Genomic DNA, 22,436 nt, shown 5'->3' with positions numbered 1-22,436 from the left:
TCACTTTGTAGACCAGGCTGGCCTCGAACTCAGAAATCTGCCTGCCTCTGCCTCCCAAGTGCTGGGATTAAAGGTGTGCGCCACCACGCCCGGCTAGAGATGCCATACTCTTAACACATTCCTTCCACAAACCAGATTCAATGGCATAAGAGCCACGTGGGCAGGTTGACTCCAGCAGTGATCCCAATCCTCTGCTCCAGTTTTCTGTGTTAGTTACTTTTCTCACTGTGGCCAAATCTGTGACAGAAGCAATTAAGAAATGCAGGGTTCATTCTGACTCATTGTTTGCAGAGATACAGTCCATCCTGTAGGGGAGGCCGTGGGGGCAGGAATGTTGGGTGGCTGATCACATTGTGCTTACAGTCAGTCAGGAACCAGAAGCCAATGAGTGCTTGTGCTCCGTGCTCCCCTCCCCCACCCCGCTTTCATTTTTATTCAGTCTGGGAACCCAACCCATACAATCATGCCATCCACATTCAGGGTGATTCTTCCTTGGTTACATCATAGAATTTGTTATATTTATGGACTATGGTATTTGTTAGAGTTCTGTTAGGGTATTTTTGCTACCAATACATTGTGACTCCAAGAGGAATGTTTTTTTTATAAAAATGGAACGTTTGATATTCCTGCAGTTGTAATACTGTTCAGCAGTTATGGAGGCTACAATATGGCCAGAACCACATTAACTTATTCACAACTCTCCTTATGCAGTTTTGTTTTCTTGTTTTTATTTATTTATTTATTTTTAATTTATTTTGTTAGGCCAAGGAAGGTAGTGCATGCTTTTAATTCCAGCCCTTGGGAAGCAGAGACAGGCAGATGTCTTGAATTTGAATCTAGCTTGGGCTACATAGCAAAGTTCCAGGCCAGCATGGGCTACATAGAGAAACCCTGTCAAAAACAAAACAAAACAAAACACTAATAATTTATTTTAGTATTTATGTGTATTGTGTATATACCTGGGTGCACTCAGTGCCCATAAAGACCAGAAGATGGAGTTGAAACCCCTGGAATTAGAGCCATCATGTGGGTGCTAAAAACAGGACCTGGATCCTCTACAAGAGCAGTCTTAAACCACCTGTCTCTTCTGTCCCATTTCCCTGTTTTTATAGGATAAAGAGCTCTAACCCAGACACTATTCGCATAGCAAGGTTTCCATGATGGGCATGTGGAACTCATATCTGCCAAGTCTGTTTCCCGCCCTTAGACCCGGCCTTTGAGACTGAGGTTTTCATCTTTTCACTTTTGACCTGCTCAGTTTAGTTTGTGCGAATGGTTACCGAATTCATCTTGGTTAGAAAGTAGAAGCGCATATTGTGGTCTTGTAGTTATTGGAAGTGTAGGACTCACTTTCGGGGACCCCCCCACTCGAGTCTTGGGAACGGGCACACCGTCTTGATGCAAACACACGAGGTAGTTTAATGGCGGAGCTCCAGGCCGATAGATATGTATCTCATGCAGGAGACAAGGAATCTACCACGAGGCTCAAAAGCTAGGGGTTTTTATAGGGAGAGGGTCGGGGGCTGGGGGAATTGGCGCGGTTTCACACAATTGGCTCATTTGAACATGAGCAAAAATGATTACACATTAGCAGAATAGTACTTGCAAGTCAGAATGTCAGAAGTCCCGAGGGGCGGATGCTTATCTAGGTCAGCGGAACATCTGGTTAACATATAACTTCAAACTATGTCAGGAGGGCAACAGGCAGAAGGAGCCAGATGGCTGATGACTCATCCAAGATAGCCCGGGCATGTTCCTGCATTCCTCTTTTATCTTTATAGCCAGGCAGCCCCAGGAATGTTTTAACAACGAGCCTGCCTGGACATGCCCGGGCCTGTTCCGCTAAGTCTCAGCCTCAGGCTCCTGAGCTTACAAACAACTCTTTGGACTATTTGACATACGTTATATGAATCACAGATCTTAAATTTCATCTTAAATTTCGCTTCCCTTCAGAAGCAGGATGCTCTGACACCACAGGCTCACAGGTTTAATCATCATTATTCTGATGATTTGCAGTCATGCCATAGATAAAAGATGTACTGAATGTTTGTTTTCACTTTCAGGTAGCCAGCAAGCTGTGAAGTCAGAAGTCACACGCCATTCCCAGTTAAGTCCTCTGGAGAGCCGGCATTCCTCTGGACTCGCTTTAGGAGAAAGGGAAGATACTTCCCTCAGACGTGATGAAGGCATTAGTCTCGTAAACGCACAAACCCACTGTGGTGAGGCTGTCGTTTCAGTGGTGCATAGCTCCAGTGAGGCTGCCCAAAGAAGAGTGCTCTCAAGTCACAGAACTCGGGCTCTCCCTGGCTTGCAGAGAGTTTCCTCTTGGCAGAGTACCCAGTACTCTTGTCCAGTCTGTAGGGAAAACTCTTGGGAGAAGAATCACTTAGTGAAGCAACAGAAGTGCCACTCAAAGAGCCGGTCATGTAGGGTCTGGAAGAAGGTCAGCAGACAGGCTGATGCTAAACAGCTGCAGTGCATCTCATGTCCCGAATGTGGGAAGAGCTTCTGCCTGAAGCAGTACTTGGTGAGTCATCCAGATATCCATTCAAGGAAGAGACCATCCCAGTGCCCTAAGTGCAAAATGTGCTTCCACCGCGAGCATACCCTTTTAAGCCACCACCTCAAGGACAGTTGTTTCCAGCACCCCAAATGTGACGCGAGCTTCCTGACGGATAGCAGTGTTGCCCTGTGCCAGCAGATTCAAGAGAGGCCAGCCTTCTGGAGAGAAGACACCAGTATGCCCTCGAGACAGAATCCAGGCCCCAGTCTGGACTGTGAGGACTGCTGCCGCCTGGGTAGCAAGCTGAAGGGCCTGCAGTGTGGCTGCATCCTAGGTGAGGACAGACCCCGCTCACGCACAGAGTGTAGCAACTGCTTCCTCTCACCGTCTAAGCAGGTAGGTCTCTGCAGGGCACACACAGGAGAAAAAGCCTTTCAGTGTCCAGAAAGCAACAAGCGCCTCTGCCCGAGAGGCCTGCAGAATGTCCACCAACACGGGCATAGTGGAGAAAGACCGGCCTTCTGTAGAAAGTGTGGTCAAGGATTCACCAAGCATTGCGGACTCACAGAACACACCCGAACCCTCAGCGGGGAGAAATCTTTCTGGTGCGCCCAATGTGGAAGGAACTTCAGCCAAAGGGGACAGCTGCTGAGACACCAACGGCTTCACTTAGAGGAAAAACCCTTCCAATGCACAAGGTGTGAGTTGCGCTTCCATTTGAAGAGCAGGTTGAGGGCCCACCAACTACAACATGGTGGAGAAAGGCCATTCTCCTGCAGCGAGTGTGGCCGAGCCTTCACCCATCGGTGCAAGCTCCGTGAGCATCTGAGAGTGCACAGTGGAGAGAGGCCCTTTCAGTGTCCCGAGTGCCACAAGAGCTTCCGCCTGAAAGGCGTCCTGAAGGCCCACCAGCGCATCCACAGCAAGGAGAGGCCATTCTCATGCGGGGAATGTGGCAAGGGCTTTATAAGACAGTCTAAGCTCACAGAGCACTTCCGCGTCCACAGTGGAGAGAGGCCCTTCCAGTGTCCCGAGTGTGACAGGAGCTTTCGCCTAAAGGGGCAGCTGCTTAGCCATCAGCGCCTACACACAGGAGAGAGACCCTTCCAGTGCCCGGAGTGTGGCAAGAGCTACCGTGTGAAGGCTGACATGAAGGCACACCAGCTGCTGCACGGCGGGCAGATGCCATTCTCCTGCCAGTGTGGGAAGGGCTTTGCCAAGCAGTCTAAACTCATGGAGCACATGAGGACACATACAGGAGAGAAGCCTTTTCAGTGTCCCAAGTGCAACAAGAGCTTCCGATTGAAGGCTCAGCTGCTCAGCCACCAGGGCCTGCATACAGGCGAGAGACCTTTCCACTGCCCTGAATGTGATAAAAACTTCCGGGAAAGGGGTCACATGCTCAGGCACCAGCGCATCCACAGGCCCGAGCGGCCCTTTGCCTGCGGTGACTGTGGAAAGGGCTTCATTTATAAGTCCAAACTGGCTGAACACATCCGAGTACACGCAAAGGCCTGCCAGGTGTCACGTGAGCCTGACATTAAGAAAAGGCTTAGCCAACTGTTTGCAATGATAGAGGCTGACTGGAGTTGAGGTGGGTGGGACGTCGGCTCTGGGAGCAAAGCTTAATTGCCAGGGCAGCCTGAAGAATGGTGGCTCAGCCTGCTGGGAAGCGGGTTTTAGGAACGGGGCTCTACTTATCCAAAATATAAATTCAATGGGAAACCATGAAGAGTTTTCTCTTTTGGAATACCACCAATTATATCCTCTCCCTTGGTAAAAAGAGGTATTTGTTCTTTCCACCACTTTAGGTGCATTTCACCCAAAAGCAGTTAGTTCAAAAGTCCCAACTTAAACCAGAAAGAAATTCCTCCAGAGCCACTGTCAAAGCTACAAAAGGGGAAGGGAGGGGTCTATTTAATATCAGCTCTGCTCTTTTGTTCTCTCCAGATTATAATTTGGTTAAATACAGTGAATTTTATTTCTGTAGTGATATGCTTTTGTTTCATTTATTTTGAAACCAGTAAGATAAATTCTCTGAATTTCATGTGACTGTTGAAATTTCTTCTCGGGACTCTTAATTAATGTGTAGCATGGTCGTAAGAAAATGCTGATAATCTGAGTTGAGGAAGCAAAAAACCAAGGTTGAGAGGTCTGGCTCCAGATCAGGGGCTGAGTCAGTGGATAGAGATTTGGGAGTTCTGGTGTGGAGATGCTATTCGAAGCAGAAGTAAGGTTCTCAAGAATGGATGAATATTTAAGTAACTGACTAAAGAACAGGCAGAGTGGACTGGAGAGATGGCTCAGCGGTTAAGAACACTGACTGCGCCCTTTTCCCTTTCACCACTGTCATGCCATCCAGACTGAGGAAGACCCGGAAACTCCGGGGCCACGTAAGCCGGGGCCATGTAAGCCACGGCCACGGCCGCATCGGTAAGCACCGCAAGCACCCAGGCGGCCGCGGGAATGCTGTAGGCATGCATCACCACCGGATCAACTTTGACAAATCTCACCCAGGTTACTTTGGGAAAGTTGGTATGAGGCATTACCACCTGAAGAGGAACCAGAGCTTCTGCCCAACTGTCAGCCTGGATAAACTGTGGACGTTGGTCAGCGAGCAGACGCGGGTCAATGCTGCAAAAAACAAGACTGGAGTTGCTCCATCATTGATGTTGTTCGATCAGGCTACTACAAAGTTCTGGGCAAGGGAAAGCTCCCTAAGCAACCTGTCATCGTGAAGGCCAAATTCTTCAGCAGAAGAGCTGAAGAGAAGATTAAGGGTGTTGGAGGTGCCTGTGTTCTGGTGGCTTAGAAGCCACAGGAGGTTAATTAAATGCTAACATTTTCAAAAACAAAAGAACACTGACTGCTCTTCTGAAGCTCCTTAGTTCAATTCCCTGCAACCACATGATTGCTCACAACCATCTGTACAACTACAGTATACTCATATACATAAAATAGAGAAATAAATCTTTAAAAAAACAAAAGAATAGACAGAGCATAAAGCAGGTATCACAATATGCAAAAAAATAGTTCTAGAACTATAGAGATCTGGCTTAACTCACAGATATCCACTGCCTCTGTCCCCCAAGTACTGGAACTAAAGGCGTGGCCAGGACACAACTCACTGAAGGTCTCCTTCCAGGGCAGGGATTCTTACACTTCACTTAATTGGAAATCTAGAAACCATGTCATGTTCTGTGGATAGTAAATTCCTCAAACCAAACCTAACTCCACTTGACAGAGCCAAATCCCAACCTTTTAAGAAGATTATACTCCTTAAGTTTCTTTGTTATTAAATGCCAGAGTATTCTAAGTATTTGGTATTGCTATTAAAAAGTAAACGCTATTGGAATTCGTAGAAATGAAACATTGAAATATAAATAAACTCTAACATTTTTATATTAAAAAGAAAGTTTACGTCTGCTCTGGAATCGGACTGCACGATAGTGTCTTTAGCAATTAAGTGCCCATAGAAGCCAATAGAGGAGTGTGTGTCCTGTGCTCTGGATCTGCAGTTATGGACTGTTGTAAGCTGTCATGTGGGTCCTAGGACTCAAACCCAGGTCTTCTACAAGAGCAGCAAGTATTCTTGACTGATGAGCCACATCTCCAGCCTCCTTTATTGGTTTAATATTTACTAATTTTTCCATATGTCTTTGTGTAAGGGGGGCAGTGCATGTGCCATGGCACTTGCGTAGAGGTTAGAGGACAACCAGTGTTGGTCCTCTATTTCTTTTTAATATTTATTTATTATATGTAAGTACACTGTAGCTGTCTTCAGACACTCCAGAAGAGGGCATCAGATTTCCTTATGGATGGTTGTGAGCCACCATGTGGTTGCTGGGATTTGAACTCCGGACCTTCGGAAGAGCAGTGCTCTTACCCACTGAGCCATCTCACCAGCCCTGTCCTTAGCACTGTTAAGAACAAAACAAAACTTAGGGATTGATTCATCTGGTGAGAGTAAAAACATTAGAGGCCAGTACCTTTGGCATAAAAAGGAAATTACTGAGCCAACTTTTTATTTCTATGAACTTAGAAACAGCTTATCAAGAGCAATCCTCTGCAAAGACAATCAGGTTGCCAGCCCCGTGTTACAGTAGCTGGGCAAACCTAAATGGGAATCTTGCCCTACAACATCAAAGACAGTCAGTATTTAGCTACAGGGAACTGCAGTTACAGTGGCATCTACTGAAATACTCTATTCTAAACCATGAACACAGACTCTGAGTATGAGGAAAGAACACAGTAAGCAGGCACACACAGCTTCTAAGCAGCTAGTTCCGAAGGTGTGTCCAGAGCGAATTTCAGTCTGCAATTACAATTCTAAAAGGCCAAGAAGGGCTAACTTCCATGACATGTTGTTACAAGTGTAAGATTGGGGGAAAAAAAAAGTGGGGTGGGCCTAGTGGCCCATCCTTTAATCCCAATTCTCTGAGGGCAGAAGCTTGCTGGTTTCTAGGAGTTCAAGGCCAGCCAGAGTTATCTTGTGAGAACTTGTCTAAAAACAAACAAACATAAACAAACAAAATACCAAAACCCAAACAACCAAAACCTGGGGAGATGGCTCAGTGGTTAAGACCATTTACTGCTCTTGCAGAGGACCTGAATTCCGTTTATAACAGCCATGTCAGATGGTTCATGAGACCTATAACTGCAGCTCTAGGGGACCCAGTGTCCCCTTCTGACCTTTGCAGGCACCCGCACTCACATGCACACACCCAACACCCACATAACACATACTTTAAAAATACAAGTGGAGAGTTAAGAGAGGCCGGTCAGCTATTCTTCCAGAAGACCTCAGTTTGACTTGCTGCACCCACATAATGGGACACAGCCACCTGTAACTCCGGTTATGGGAGTTCTAACCCTTTCTGGAGTCCTCATGCAATGGGCATGTACGTAGTGCATAGACATACATGCAAGCAAAACTCCTATGCACGTAAAATAAGATAAAAATAAAAATGTGGGGCTAAAGCTGGGTCAGGTGACACATACCTTTAATCTCAGCACTTGGAGGCAGAAGCAGGTAGATCCCTAAGTTCCAGGCCGGACTGGTGTACAGAGTGAGTTTCAGGACAGCCAGTGCTACACAGAGAAACCCTGTCTCAAAAATCAAAACCAACCAAACAAAAACAACAACAACAAAACTAAAAAGCTAGCCGGGCGTGGTGGCGCATGCCTTTAATCCTACACTCGGGAGGCTAGAGGCAGGTGGATTTCTGAGTTCCAGGCCAGCCTGGTCCTGGTCTACAAAGTGAGTTCCAAGACAGCCAAGGAGTTTTAAACCCTGTCTCAAAAACAAAACAAAAAAACCAAAAAGCAGAAACAAACACAAAACCCCACAAAAAACAAACAAAAAAACAAACACACGTGAGAGGATAGAGCACCCACATTTTAGCTCCAGAAAATCTGGAAAATATACATGCCTTCTTCTAACCTCTGAATACATCATGCATGTATATACACATGGAACACATGCATGTTTTCAGGTAAAACACTCTTACACATAAAATAATAAAAGTTAAAAAAAATGGAGATATTTTTGTTTTGTGTTGGATGAGAGATCAAAGGTTTGTGTGTTTTGTTTGTTTTGAGACAAGGCATTACTCTCTGTTCAGTTTGGCTTTGAATTTCTGGGCTAAATTGATCTGCGTTAGCCTCCAAAGTAGTTGAGACTACAGAAAAGAATTATATCAGAATAATAAAAAAGGTAGAACCATCACTGAGTTCTACAGAAAATACAAGAAACTGCAGTCATCTCTTGTGGTTTAACCTAGATAAGATCAATCATAAACCTCATGAGTCCAGAGCATGTAGGTCATGCACCTGTCTGGTCTTAATTAGTTTTCAAAATATATAATCTGAACTTCTGACTGTGGACATGCATGTGGGAATTGTCACAGATACACTAGTAGATAGACTACTAGTAAATGGTAGGGACTCTCTCCCAACGGACTACTTCTCTAGAGAGAGATCTTCAGGAGTAAAAGAAAACACACATTCAAATTGGCCTAGGAAGCTAGCCTAATGGTGCGAAAATGACAACCCAGGGGAGTAGTCATAAATATAGCTCAGTTTCTCCTCCTGTATATATCAGAAAATACTGCAGGACTCTCTAAGATTTATTTATTTAGCCTCATTTGTCTTCTATGTCTTATCAGATGTTAATCCACAGGTGCTAAACCTAATGCCAGTACAGCTTTCTTTTCTGGAATGAAAACCTAGTTTCTTCTCCAAAACACTCACGGTTATTTCTAGATGTAAACCGCTAGATTGGTTCTCTCTCTCTCTCTCTCTCTCTCTCTATCTCTCTTTTCCCCCAGAAAATCATAATATAAGGCAATGTTCAGACAAGAATCTAACTTAGTTATAGACTTAGTCATGGAGTTCAAGTTCTAATTTTTCTTTTCTTTTTTTTTTTGCGACAGGATATCACTAAAAGTCATGGGTCTCTGTCTCCACAGAAGTGGAGTCAGCACACCCAGCTCTGAATCAACTAATCTGTTTCATATACCTCTCCCAACCTAATATCCAGGAAAGAAACTCAAACTTCTATATGCTCAACAGAAAAAACATGACGCCAAAGACCATAGGGACAGAGGCAGGATCTCTGATCTCACTTTTTCCCAAAAGTTCTGTCCACTTTAGTTTCCGGCACAAGGACAGACCCAGACGGATGAGCCTACACCTGCACCTCACCATTTCCCCGAGTTTCTTACACGTGTTCTTCCTGCCAAGCTTGGCCAAAGGGAGCAGGCCTCCCAACCAATCCCTCCCCTCCGAGTGCTCAAGCCCCGCCTCCCTGTGCAGGGCTGGTTGCCTTTGTTCTCCCCCTCACTCTTTCCGGACCTGGGCGCTCCAAGCAAACCGAGTGGCAGCCCGTGATTGGTGGTCGCGGCGCAGCCAATCAGAAGGGGGCACCTCACGCTAGGGCTCGGAGTTTTAAACGCCAAGCAGAGGGGCGCGCCCGCGCGGAGGGCTCAGGCAGCGGGGCGGGGTCGGTGTGGGCGGGGCGCCACGGCTCTCGCCCTGATTCGTGCGGGGATTGGACGGGCCGCGGCTTCCTTGCCTCTAACCAATCACCGGCCTGAACTTCCTGGAGGCTTTGGTGCGCTCCGGCGTCGCTCGGGAGGTCGAGGAGTGCTCCGCGGTGGCCGGTGTCTTCAGGCCCAGCTCTGCACCCAGTCATGAAGCTCCGGAAAGCTTGGCTGTTGGTCCTGCTCTTGGCGCTGACACAGCTCCTGGCCGCTGCGAGCGCCGGAGATGCGCACGAAGGTGAGCGGGAGGGCGGGCCGGAGCTAGGTGGGAGCAGCTCGCGTGGGCTGCAAACCTTGCTGGGGCCTGACAGGGTGCTTCGCTCACACCCCTGCGGAATTAGTGACCCGGGAGCAGCGAACTTAATGGAGTTTCAATGTAGTGCCGAATCTAGGGGTGTGGGCCTCATTAGTTCCTACTGGAGACTAGGACACGGAGGGACGTGCCGAGTGCCTGGCTAGCAACTCGTCTCTTTACCCTCACTACTGAGATTTGCCCCTTTGGTGAGTAAAATGTTCTCGTTTCCAAAACCGGTTTTAGAAACGAGACGGAGGCGGGATGGCCGCTAGTAGGACCTGGAAGAGGCAGTCGCAGACACTGGGCATCTATGTCAAGAAGTAGATATAACTCAGGCTTTGTTTTCGTCTTTTATGGAAACTGGAGCTGCCATTACTTATACAAGCATTTTATTCAGCGCCCCTTTTTTTGCCAGTCGCTGCACTGTGCTTTGAGATTCGAGGCTGGTGATGAATGTATTCTAGTAGGAACAGTACGTGTAACTCCTAGACATTACGCCCGCACCCTTTCTTCGAAATCCTCTACCGAAAACATAAGAACTTTGAAATTGGGAAGTACTAGTTAACGTTGTTCCTAGAGAACGGGTCTGATCGACACCTTTCCTTAACCCTTCTAACCACTAACTTGTTGCCTACTAGCTTTAGTCTAATATAAACAAGCCCCATTTTTAAAGTTTAGTGTGTAGGGGGAATGTGAACTTTATACTCCTAGGTTGAGTAAGATTCCTGTGGATCATTGATTTATGAGTCTTTGCCCAGGTAGGAAAGAGTAGAAATGAAGAGACTGCTGAAAGAGGCCAACTATCTGTCCTACCTACGAGGATATCTTGGCACTTTTGTCCAAACTGACTGAGGGCTCATTTCTTATAGAGACCCAAAGTACATTGAAACAGAAAGAGGGCAGAGTCTTCATTTTAAGCAAATTTTTTACTTTTCAAGGCAGAATAGACTGGGGGGGGGGGCGGCACATGAAAAGTTTGAGAACCACTGTAGTTTGGTGTATACTTTAAGAACGTGTTTAAAAACTACTCAGTTGTGAGACAGTGGTCTGTTTTAGGGTGATGTTTGTTTGTTTGTTTAAGATGGGAGTCTCATTATGTAGCTTGGAGCTCATCATGTAGACCAAGCTGACCTTGAGCCCAAGAGCTCTGCCTGCCTCTGTGCAGGGGTTAAAATGCCAGGAAGTGTGAAAAGTGTGACTTCTTGAGAGGCCTGGGTGAGTGGATTTCAAAGGTTGTTTAGACTAGCCAGTGGTGTATCTTTTGGGTCACTGGTGCTGTCTCTGGGGGAGTGTTTGCTCTTGGTGAACCCAGGAATCCCTGGGGTGTCTGGGCCAAAGACAACCCTCTCAGGCTAGGTTCTCAGGTTTGGTAGGGCTGGCAGTATTATATCAGTTACCTAGCATGTGCAAGGTACTGCACTGCAAAGCGGGGGAGAATGCAGTTTCACTCATTGTGCTTGGTCCATACGAAGTATCATCTGTCGTGATTGAGCACTAGTTAACGTTCTTTTGTTGTTGTTGTTCACTATTTACTGTTTGAGTTTGGCCTAATGATCATTTGTCCAGCCAGTACTAGCTCCTCGGCAAGGTGAAGTGTGGCCTTGCTGAAGAAGTGGGGACATCCTTGCAGAAAGTAAGTACCAGTGCCTGGCCCGGTCAGGGATGCAGTCATCATCAGGGTTGTTCAGTGGTTGTAGACAGGATGTGAGATGTTTCATTTGGTTTATGCCAAAAGAGATCGCACCCTTTCAGAAGTTACTCGGAAGTTTTGGATATGTTTTTCTAAGCTAGAATGTTTGACTTTAAAAGTGAAGTCTAATCAGGGGATCGTAGATAGAGTTAAAAAAAAAAAAAAAAAAAAAGAAAGAAACTAGTGGATGGAGATGTAAATCAGTGGTAGAGCAGTTACCTCAAGTGTGCAAGACCCTAAGTTTGATCTTTATCACAGCAGAACAGTCCTGAGGGCTTGAGAAATGGCTCCGTGGTTAAGAGTATGTTATGTTCCTCCAGAGGACCTGAGTTTGATTCCTAACAACCAACATTAGATATCTCACAACTACCTGTAACTCTAGCTCCAGGACAGAGCCTCTGGGAACCTGCACTCATGTGCACATACTTACACATAATTTTTAAAATAAAAATTTAAAAACAGAAATAAATACTCAGAAATAAAATCTCACATTAGAATTTTAAAAATGCGATCTGAGATAACCAAGCATGCATGGTTTCAGGTTTTTTGGTTGTTTTTTCTGATTTTTTTTCTTTTTATTTGTTTAGGGTTTGTTTGGGTTTTTGTTTGTTTGTTTGTTTTGAGGTAGGGTTTCTCTGTGTAGCCCTGTCTTGGAACTCATTCTGTAGACCAGGCTGGTCTTGAACTCAGAGACCCTCCAGCCTCTGCCTCTTGAGTGCTGGGATTAAAGGTGTGCCCACCACCACCAGGCTGGGTTATTTTCACTGTGTGGATAAGTCTTCCTGTAACTGGGTGGACTATCAGGATTCCCTTCCTCTCCTAGCCATATTCCCTAGCTTGAAGAGGGGATAACATTTCATAGTGCTTTCTCTCTAGTCCCTGACTAGAACAGATAGCCTGCAGCCAGGATGAATGTGGATGACCATAAACCCTACCTAACCTCTCCAGCCTCCTAAATGCACAGGTAGGTGGCCACCGGGCAGAAGTTGCAATGCATCCTTGCATCCAGCGGATCACTTAGGGAGTGGGAAGTATTCAGTTTGTCTCTTAAAAAGCCACTGTGATGAGTGGCCTACTTGTGTAACATACGTGAAGTCCCGGCATTGGCCAGTAGGTGCTTCCTGTTAGGTTGTAGTAGGCAAAGCTCTTGAAGTTCCAGCAGCCTTGGGCTTGGTGAACTTAGTGTTAAATACTGAGGGTCCCAAAGAATTGGTTGCTGTGAATACCAGTACATATGGTGTGGATTGTCAGTCACGATTGAGAGTGGATGCCGTCCGATGGATCCAGAGTGAGTGTAAGGGACGAAGCTTGGATCACCAGCCCTCCTGGAACAGCAGCCGCTTGGCTTTAATCAATATCAACAAACTGTGTATTATGACTTAATTCTGGTTCTTTAAAAAAAGTATGTCAGTAGACTAGGCACCATTTTTTGAGTGCCACGGAGCAGAGGATTGTTGTATTCTGTATGTGGTATGTATGTCCTCCCCGTCTCCTCAGTTCCTGAACATTCTGGAAAGATGTGAACAAAACCTTGTTGAGGAAGCTTGTCCTCTGTTCCCTAGGGAGTTGTCCAAAAAACATGCATCATGGAACCATGCAGTAATTAGCTACCCTTGTACTGTCAACTGTTAAATTCAATCAGGGACCCACATCTTCTCTACTCTGCTCCTCCTGAATACCTTAGAGCCTGTCCCCTTAATTCCTCTCTGTCCTTAACACCTGTTTTGATGGTGCCTAGAAGGAGGTAGCAGTGGGCAAGAGAAGCCCAAGCCAGCTTGGTTTTTATTCTGAAAGTGGGCACATTAGAGTTATTTCTCTTACTCTAACAAAAGTACAATGTAGGCCTCAGTTGAGGGAAGGATGTGTGAGGCAGGAAAAGGCTGCGGAGAGTGGGGGAAGTGAGTAAGATATGAGTAGTAGAGATGAGACAGCTAGGATTTTTGTAATGATTTTGCAGATTGGTCAAGTCTGTTAATAATGATCAAAGCTAACCTGATAACCCCAGAACTTAAGCGTTGTAGAAGAGTAGTATGAGGGACATGTGGGTGAAACTCGGGTCTTTATGTACCCACAGTTATAGAGCCCGTATTGGGTTACTTCATACATTCCACAAGTCTCAGAGGTTCCAGGATCCTGGGAACAGGTTTCAGGCCTTGAGTGCACTCAGTCCCAGACAGTAACCGGCAGTGTTGTTGACTGAGCTCCTGAGAAAACAATTGGCCCTTTGACACACTCTGGCTCCAGGTAAAAGGAATAGTGTGCTTGCTGCACATAGATCTGCTTACTGCCATGACAGTCCATGGAGAAACTCCTCAGGGAGACCCAGAGTTTCATGCAGTTTGGAAAGAACAACTTAAAAGTTAACACAATAACACTCTCTTGCATTCTGGGGGGAAATTAATTCCAACAAAATATAATTTTTTGTGTATTTGATGCAGATTGGTTCCCTAAGTCTATAAAATTGTCATTGTTTCATAGTCTTTTCCTCTCAGAGTATTACTCAAGGCTGGCTTTCTAAGAAAAGCATGCTTCCCTTCCAGCTGTCTCCTGAAGGAGCAGCCCTGTGGGATATTTTTAATATGAAGTGGAATGACACAGCTTTTTCAGAAGTAGAATTTATGTGTGTACCAGAGAGTAAATCTTGGTATCTGCACATTTGGAGGGAACGGGCAGGTAAAGTGTCACTGGGAAAGGTTTATTGAGGTTCTAGAAAACGGCAGGACAATGGGCTTTGACTCCATAGCATGACCACGATGCTACATCAGTGTTCCTACTTGGAATGTAAGTATAGTTTACAGAGGTGGAACGGGATCTGTGGGGTAAGGATATACGGCCATCATGACTTGTTTTAAGAGTTTGGGCCTCTGGTATAGTTGTAAAGGAGAAAATCATGAGTTTCTTAACCAGCATGGGTCTTTTCTGGTCAGATGCTTCCGAAACAGAAAATGCCACTGAGGAGGAAGAGGAGGAGGAAGAAGATGAAGAGGAAGATGACTTGGAAGTTAAGGAAGAAAATGGTGTTTGGGTCTTAAATGATGGAAATTTTGATAACTTTGTGGCTGACAAAGATACAGTGCTACTGGAGTTCTATGCACCATGGTAAGCATAGATCTTACAGCTGGACAATTTATGGCTCAGGCCATCCAAGCCCCAGCTGAAATGAAGATCTGACCACAAGAGCTCCAGCTTTTCCATTTTTTCCTACTACTTTATTTTATTATTACTTTCTGTTTGTTTTTTGAGATGGGGCTGCTATTATTATTATTATTAATTGCATTTTTGATTATTTTATTTTGTGTATGTGCTATAGCATGCTTGTGGAAGTAAGGAAAACTTACAGGAGTCATTTTTTCCACCATTGTGGATCCGGGGGCTAGAACTAGGATCTACAGTCTTGGTGGCAAGTGACTTTTACTTGCTGTGCCGTCTCACCAGCTCTAGGACTTCAACTTGATGTCAGGATGTTGGAAACTGGAGACCCATTCCTCCCGGCTGGCATTAGGTAGCCTTTAGTCAGCCCCCACCATAGAATGGTAATCATAGTTTCTGAACAGGCTGGCAGAGGCAGCTCCAGGTGCAGGCTGCTGACCATGGGGTGATTTTCTTGTTTATTTTTGTTCTGTACAGAGCTCTGGGGAAGCAGATACAAATTCTTTTCCTGTTTTACCCCTCATGCTTTCGCGCATGGAAACTGTTAAATTCCTCCCACTTCTCTTGTGCTGTTTTGCATTTCATAGTCCCTTCTGTTCTTTGCTCTTCCTTCTGTGCTCTCTCTGTTTCACTCCTGAGGTAGTCTTACATTATTTATCTAATACATGATTTAAAACCATTACTTTCTATAAGATAAGGGATCCTTTTAGCAGTTTTGAGGTTTTATTTGTATATTATATATCAGTTATTTTATGCTTTTTTTTTTAATTGCAAAAGCAATTTGTTGTGTGTATGGTATATAAATTATAAGTCTTTGTATAAAACCTCCGTTTTTTGAACGTTTTGTTGGATTTCAATCTCCTTGCATACAGGTAATTCTTTTTCTTCTTCCTTAAATTTCTCAGGTGTGGACATTGCAAGCAGTTTGCTCCAGAATATGAGAAAATTGCCAGTACTTTGAAGGATAATGACCCTCCCATTGCTGTTGCAAAGATCGATGCAACCTCATCATCCATGCTAGCCAGCAAATTTGATGTGAGTGGCTACCCCACCATCAAGATCCTGAAGAAGGGACAGGCTGTTGACTATGATGGCTCCAGGACCCAGGAAGGTGAGCTCCAGGACGTGAGCTGTTGGGGAATGGTACCTAAGGAACAGCACTCAAGGTTGACCTCTGGCCTCCATACACCGGTATATATGCATTTAAAAGAAAAAACACACATTCTCTCACGCATACAAATGGTCCCCTTTAGCGGAGGACAAGCCTTAACAACTTAAGTCCTTGGCATGCATGTCTACCCACCCTCGTTTGAATACATAGCCATTCTTGAAAAACTATGAAGGTAATAGGCACCCAGCTTTCATACCGGACTTTCTGGTCTGCTTTGGAACCTTTCGAGCTGTATGTCTAGGAGCTAGAGTAGGCACCTCGTCCCTGAGGCGTCCCCTCTGAGTGAATTTTAATAAATGGTTGTTTCCTAGTAAGCTGGCTCAGGGTCTCTGGGTATGGGTGTGGGCAGGAGCAGGCAGTTTGTATAGTGAACTTGTGAAGATTGGTCCCCTTGGCTTTTGGTGATATTTGTAGTAAAGAGGAAAATTTACAGTTCCTTGCCCTAAGAATCACTTGTTTATTTTTTTTATTTTTATTTATTTTTTGTGCTGGGGATCAAACTAGAGTAACTTATATGATAAGCAAACATTCTACCACTTGTACTACCTCCGCAGCTTTGGCCCATTTATCTATTCATTTATATTAATTAACTTTTGAGACGGGGTCTTACTATGTAGCCCTGCTGGTAGATTAGGCTAGCCTCGAACTCATATAGCGATCCCCATGCTTCTGCCTCCTGAGTGCTGGGATTAAAGGTGTATGCCACTAGCCTGGCTAGTCTCTTTATTTTTAAGGATGATTTTCCACTCCAGTTACTCCATTTCTGAAGTGAAGCCACAAAACTATTACATTTTTTAATCTGCGTGGGTGGTGATTATGGGCATGCTACGGTGTATATATGAAAACCAAGGACAACTTATAGGGGTTGGTTTTCCTGCCACATGGTCCTGAGGATTGATTGATCTCCGGTCTTGAGGCTTGGTGGCAAGTGCCTCAAGCCACTATGTATCTGTCAGTTACTGTTCTGGTCCTATGAAGAGACTATGACCATGGCAACTCTTAGAGAAAACATTTAATTGGTGAGGTCCTTGCTCAGGGTTTCAGAGGCGGTGGGGAGCCTGGTGAGAGGCAGCAGGCATTGGAGCAGCTGCTAAGAGGTCTGTCCTGGTCAGACATTGAGTCTCATGTTTTTCTGTTGTTTTATTTTTTAGAAATTGTTGCCAAAGTCAGAGAAGTTTCCCAGCCTGATTGGACACCTCCACCTGAAGTCACTCTTTCATTGACTAAAGATAACTTTGACGATGTCGTAAATAATGCAGACATCATTTTGGTGGAGTTCTATGCCCCGTGGTATGTTAACAGTCACTTTCATGATACTATGATAATGAGTGTTCAGAACTCTGCTAAGCATTGAAGGTTGCAATGCACAGCCAGCAAGGTTAATACAGAGCAAAGTTAAGGCAGCATCTGGGACTAAGGGAAACCATGGGAGGGCTGTACGTGGGAGGAAGCAGGTCCTCGCTTTAAACTTTACTGTGTGTGTGTGTGTGTGTGTGTGTGTGTGTGTGTGTGTGTGTGTGTGTGACAGCATGTGTGGTAGTAAAAGAACAGCTTTGTGGAATACTTGCTCTCTTTCCATTTTTTGTTCTGGGGAGTTGAACTCATGTTGTCAATCTTGCATGACAAGCACTTTGACCTGCTGAACCTGCTGAACCATCTTGCCAGCCTGTTTTTTGATTTCTTAAGAACTTTCTCTGGAACCATAAGGTCACACAAATTGTGTAGTGCAAGCTGGCCTCAAACTCCCAGAGATCCATCTGCCTCTGCCTCTGCCTCTGCCTCTGCCTCTGCCTCTGCCTCTGCCTCCCAAGTCCTGGGATTAAAGGCTTACCCAACCACTCTTGCCCAGTGCTCACATCCACAATTCATAATTTAGTCTTTATTCTCGTGACTTTATTCTTGGCCTTGTTATGTAGCCTAGGTTGGCCTACAAACTTGGAGCAGTATCCTGCTTCAACCTCTCAAGTCCTAGAATTCAGGCATGTCTTACCACCCCTGGATGGAAAAAGACTTGTAGGGAGATGAATATAACTGTGGGAGCCACTGGACTTCCCAGGAAACAGTCTGAGGCAGCATCTTGGCGAATTCTTCATTCCTCTGACTTTTGAGCCAACTTAGCATTTGCCTGGGTGAGTCACTAGAATAAAGACTAAATTTCTTGCTCTACACAATTTGTGTGACCTTATGGTTCCAGAGAAAGTTCCAGGAAAGACGGGATTACACAGAGAACCCCTGTCTCCAAAAAATAAATAAGTAAATAAATAAAATAAAATAAAAGTGCCTTCAAGTGTGTGCATGGTTGAGGCCCCAGAGTGTCAGCAAGAAAAAGAAGTTTGTTCTGTTAGAATCAGCAGGCAGAGGCTGTGGCTGATGCATAGCAAGGAGCTAGTCTGCCCTGGCACAGGCAGGGCCTGTGTGAACCCAAAACTGGCTTTCTGGATTCTGCAGCAAAACCCACTATATCTGTTCATTGTTGGGTGTACAGATGAAACGGATGCCCAAAAGGGAAAACGAACTGGGGGAGAAAGAAGGAATTAATGTGGTATACCTGGGAGCAGATAAGGCAGTGGCACCTTTTTGACCCAGCTTGAGGGCTGAAGAGATGCCAGTCCTTACATTGCTATAGAGGAGGCCTGACATTCTAGGTGAGACAGGACATTGTACTAGTGGGTCACCTACCCATTCTGGTTTATGACTGTTACTGTTATTTGCTGTGAGGAAAGACCATGACAGAGACAGCTTATAAAAGGAGTTTGTGTGGCCTTATGGTTCCAGAGAGATAATAGACCAGGCAGAGTGCAGGCCTGGCAGCAGGGCTAGGAAGCTGAGGGCCCACCAGAGTGAAGCAGAGAGAACGGACTAGAAAATGGTGGGAATCTTTTAACTCTGAAAGCCCACGTCTATTGACATACATTCTCCAACAAAGGTACAGCCTCTAAGCTCCAAAAAGCATCACCAAATAGGGACCAAGCATTCAAATGGGAGACAGGGGACAGACATTTCATTCCAACCTCCAACTCCACAGTGACCACTCAGGAGTTGTGTGTAGCAAATTGAACCTAGCAAGCTCATTAAGCACCTTATAAGCTCATGGTACCTAAGATGAGAGTTATCCTTTACTTGCAGATAGTTGACATGTTGTATTAATTGAGTTTAATTAATTGAGTTTGACATGGACCTGAAGGAGACAGTGTTTATGTTAACTGGGAGAACCTGAGAGCAGGTATAAGTCATCAGGGTCTCATGCTGTAGATCGTCTGTTTGTTTGTTTGTTTTGTTTGGTGGTTTGTGTGCCGCCAAAGTTTAAATAAACATGGGTGCCAGTCAGATAGGCATGTGATCTGCCACTGTGGCCCCTACACAGTCTGTGTTAATCGTGATCCTAATTGCAAGGGCTTCGTGCTCCTGTTTGTCCCCTGCTCCGGTTTGTAGGATAAGAATTTGCGTTCTCATCCTCTGTCTTTGTTCACATTGTTGCCTCTCTCAGCCCCTGAATCCAGCTAATCTGTTGCCATAGTCTATACTTGTTGTTAGATAAGGCCAAAAAAGCATTAGCTGTCACCTCCTCAATAAGCCACTCCTGATTTATATTGTTGACAGTCCCTAGACCCTAAGACGATCTTCTCCCTTCTTAGGACGTTGGCTCTCTTGCTTTTTTCCTTGTCTTACTTTCTACCAGTTTGCTGTGCTCCTGCCTACGCACACAGGCCTCTCAGATGTGAATGCCAACAGCAGGAATCTCATGTTCTAACAATTTAGCGTGCCTGTGGGGCCTGTCTTGTCATCCTCACCTAGGAGACATTCCAAGATTTGGTGGGTGTAACTGAGTTCCTTGGGCCCATGGAATTGGCCTCTGCTAATACGTGAGTTCCTGCTGGGACAAATTCCTGATGGAGTTGCCTTCCTTTTGGCAGGTGTGGACACTGCAAGAAACTTGCCCCTGAGTATGAGAAAGCTGCCAAGGAACTCAGCAAGCGCTCTCCCCCAATCCCCTTAGCCAAAGTGGACGCCACCGAACAGACAGACCTAGCTAAGAGGTTTGATGTCTCTGGCTACCCGACTTTGAAAATTTTCCGCAAAGGAAGGCCTTTTGACTACAATGGTCCACGAGAGAAATACGGTATGACTGCTACCTTCTTCATAGTGTGTGCAAAGGGACTGTCCTTTGCACAGCTGGGAGCTAGAGGATGTGGTCAGCTGCAAGGATCTTCCTCAGACGTGTGCTCTGCTCCTAGGGATTGTTGACTACATGATTGAGCAGTCTGGGCCTCCCTCAAAGGAGATTCTGACCCTGAAGCAGGTCCAGGAGTTCCTGAAGGATGGAGATGATGTAGTTATCATTGGGCTCTTTCAGGGAGATGGTGACTCGGCCTACTTGCAGTATCAGGATGCTGGTGAGTATGTAAGCCATACTCCTGAGGCTTTGGGGGAAGTAGGCGGTTTGGCATAAAATTAACATAACGATTGGGTTTTTGGCTAGTATTCATGAGGTCCTAGACTCTAACCTTAGCACCACCAAAACAGCAAATGCTCTTCCATAAGAGTGTATCAGGGTAGCAAATGCTTGGTGGAAGAACCAAGGGAGTGCCTGTGGGCATTAGCTTTCCAGCCTTGTGCTGAGGCTGGGGGTCAGGTCCTTGTGGCTGTCATAGTTGGTGGAGTGTATAATCACATGCTAAATGTAAGACCAGCTGCACTGTCTCCCTACCCCACAGTCACATTAATTCAGGTTGTCTGCCTTCCTCCTCTCCTAGAAAGAACAGCTCTGACCCTGGACACCAGCTCTGACTTGGGCCTGGATTCAGGGTCTGGCCCTGGGTAGTTAACTAATGCTGTGCTCACACGCTGGCTCCATCAGGCCAGTGTTTGTGGGTTTTAGGATCCTCAGTGCCACCTTTTCCTCATTTCCCCCTTCACACAGCACAAGTGTAGTCTACTTCATTACTAAGTTTCCTTTCAGCATGTCACTTGTCACCTTGTGCTGATCTCTCCATGGCATAGCAACATTTGTACATACTTTCAGTTCAGGCTGGTGATTTGTTTGTTTGTTTTGAGAGAGGACCTCTCTGTGTAGCCCTGGTTTTATTCTGTAGACCACACCGGCCTCAGACTCACAGAATCTGCCAGCTCTACCTCTGAGGTGCTAGGATTAAAGATGTGAGCTGTACCCAGTGCAGTCTGCTGTTTGTCATCACTTTAGAGAAGAGCTCAGTTTTATTCATGTTTCTTTAGTCTTCACTGGTTAGTTAACTATCATCTGTTCTTGACTAATCAGGAAGAATTTACCCAGGGAATGTGGGAACTAAGGGGGTTAGGGAAGAGGGAGGAGGGAGGATAGCCCGAATATGGCCAGAGTTCTTCTATGCTCTGGGCAAGGGGATTCGGGAGGGCTGCCAGACGCTTTCTACTCGGCCCCAGGTAGGCATCTAAGCCACTGACCCCACTCGATGGGGGGTGGACAGGGGGTAGCTCCCGACTGGGGGCCCCAGGGTGACACCCTGTCGCCCCGGGGTTATGGGAGAGAGAGGGTTTAGGGAGAGAGGTTCCCACACAGGCGAGAGTCCTTAGTCTGGGCCTTGACTGGAACACAGGAAGGCCTTCCATCAGGAGATTAAAAATGGTTCATTAAGAGAAAGCCTATCCCATCGTCCAAGCGCAGCGGGCCTTGATGAACAGAGACAGTCTATGGTTTTAGAGCTTTATTGTAGAAAGGCAGGGAAAAAGGAGAGAAGGTAGAGAGAGAGAGAGAGAGAGACCGGCCATGGCCAAGAGGAGAGAAAGGGGAAAGAGAGAGAAAGAGGAAAGGCTAGAAAGTAAGAGTGAGAGGAAAGGAGAGGAGAGGATGAGGAGAGGTTAGAGCGAGGTGGGGCCAAGCAGCCCCTCTTATGGTGGGCTGTTATCTTTACTGTTGCTAGGTAACTGAAGAGGAGTGTAGCTTGAAGGTCATAAGCTTGGGACACTGTGTACGTGACTACTAACCATGCTTTTCCTGTGAGGGCTGTGGGGGTGGTAACTTCGACAGGAGCCAGAGTTCCAGGAGACATGAGGGAACGCCTATGTAGGTGCCATGTAGGTGAATTATCACCACTCCGGGGTTCAGACCTCAGCTGGACTGGAGACCAGACTGTGCATAGCCCAATGCCCAACAAGGGAAAGTCCAGCCTAGCCAGGGATTTGGCTAAATACAGAGTTCTTAATCTTGGGACAAGAGCTTGAAACCTCTGTAAAGGGCACTAGGTATGAAACCTCAGTGTAAAGTCACGGGGCGTGTGGTACTTGCATGTGAGGTGCTGTCGTACTAGGTTCCAGTTTGCAGCTTGTCATAGACAGATGGAGACTATGCTCCAAACAAATAGTTGTAAATTTCTGTGAATGTGTTTTTTGTATTTCTGACAAATTCTAAGATGGAAGACTTAGATATTACATTTGTGCTGAACTTTGAAACAGGCTCCTAGCTGGGCAGTGGTGGCACACGCCTTTAGTTCCAGACTTGGGAGGCAGAGGCAGGCAGATTTCTGAGTTTGAGGCCAGCCTGGTCTACAGAGTGAGTTCCAGGACAGCCAGGGCTACACAGAGAAACCCTG

At 45.8% G+C, this 22,436-nt stretch overlaps 2 protein-coding genes and 1 pseudogene across 4 annotated transcripts in view; all 3 read left to right on the top strand.

Moving 5' to 3' along the window:
* The window catches only part of Znf786 (zinc finger protein 786), a 12,045-nt gene extending 7,554 nt beyond the window's left edge, over nt 1-4,491 (top strand). For 2 of the 3 annotated variants that reach the window (XM_029535689.1, XM_029535688.1), the window contains exon 4: nt 2,064-4,112. In XM_029535689.1, the coding sequence (XP_029391549.1) occupies nt 2,064-4,096 (2,033 nt within the window). In that variant the 3' untranslated portion in view covers nt 4,097-4,112. Of the gene's footprint in view, nt 1-2,063 lie in introns of all 3 variants that reach the window. The other variant, XM_021191158.1, reaches the window with a different exon arrangement.
* A 355-nt stretch (nt 4,492-4,846) lies between these two features.
* LOC110317166 lies at nt 4,847-5,350 on the top strand (annotated as a pseudogene).
* A 4,137-nt stretch (nt 5,351-9,487) lies between these two features.
* Nucleotides 9,488-22,436, top strand: part of Pdia4 (protein disulfide isomerase family A member 4) — an 18,417-nt gene continuing 5,468 nt past the window's right edge. Inside the window, exons 1-6 of the mRNA XM_021189526.1 lie at nt 9,488-9,784; nt 14,459-14,630; nt 15,587-15,792; nt 17,004-17,142; nt 19,767-19,972; nt 20,088-20,246. Coding sequence (XP_021045185.1) covers nt 9,697-9,784; nt 14,459-14,630; nt 15,587-15,792; nt 17,004-17,142; nt 19,767-19,972; nt 20,088-20,246 — 970 coding nt within the window. The 5' untranslated portion in view covers nt 9,488-9,696. The remainder of the gene's footprint in view (nt 9,785-14,458; nt 14,631-15,586; nt 15,793-17,003; nt 17,143-19,766; nt 19,973-20,087; nt 20,247-22,436) is intronic.

Source organism: Mus pahari, chromosome 2, assembly GCF_900095145.1.
Source record: "Mus pahari chromosome 2, PAHARI_EIJ_v1.1, whole genome shotgun sequence".
Classification (NCBI taxonomy): Eukaryota; Metazoa; Chordata; class Mammalia; order Rodentia; family Muridae; genus Mus; species Mus pahari.
The sequence above is the reverse complement of the archived record's forward strand: the minus strand, read 5'-3'. Positions and strand labels throughout refer to the sequence as shown.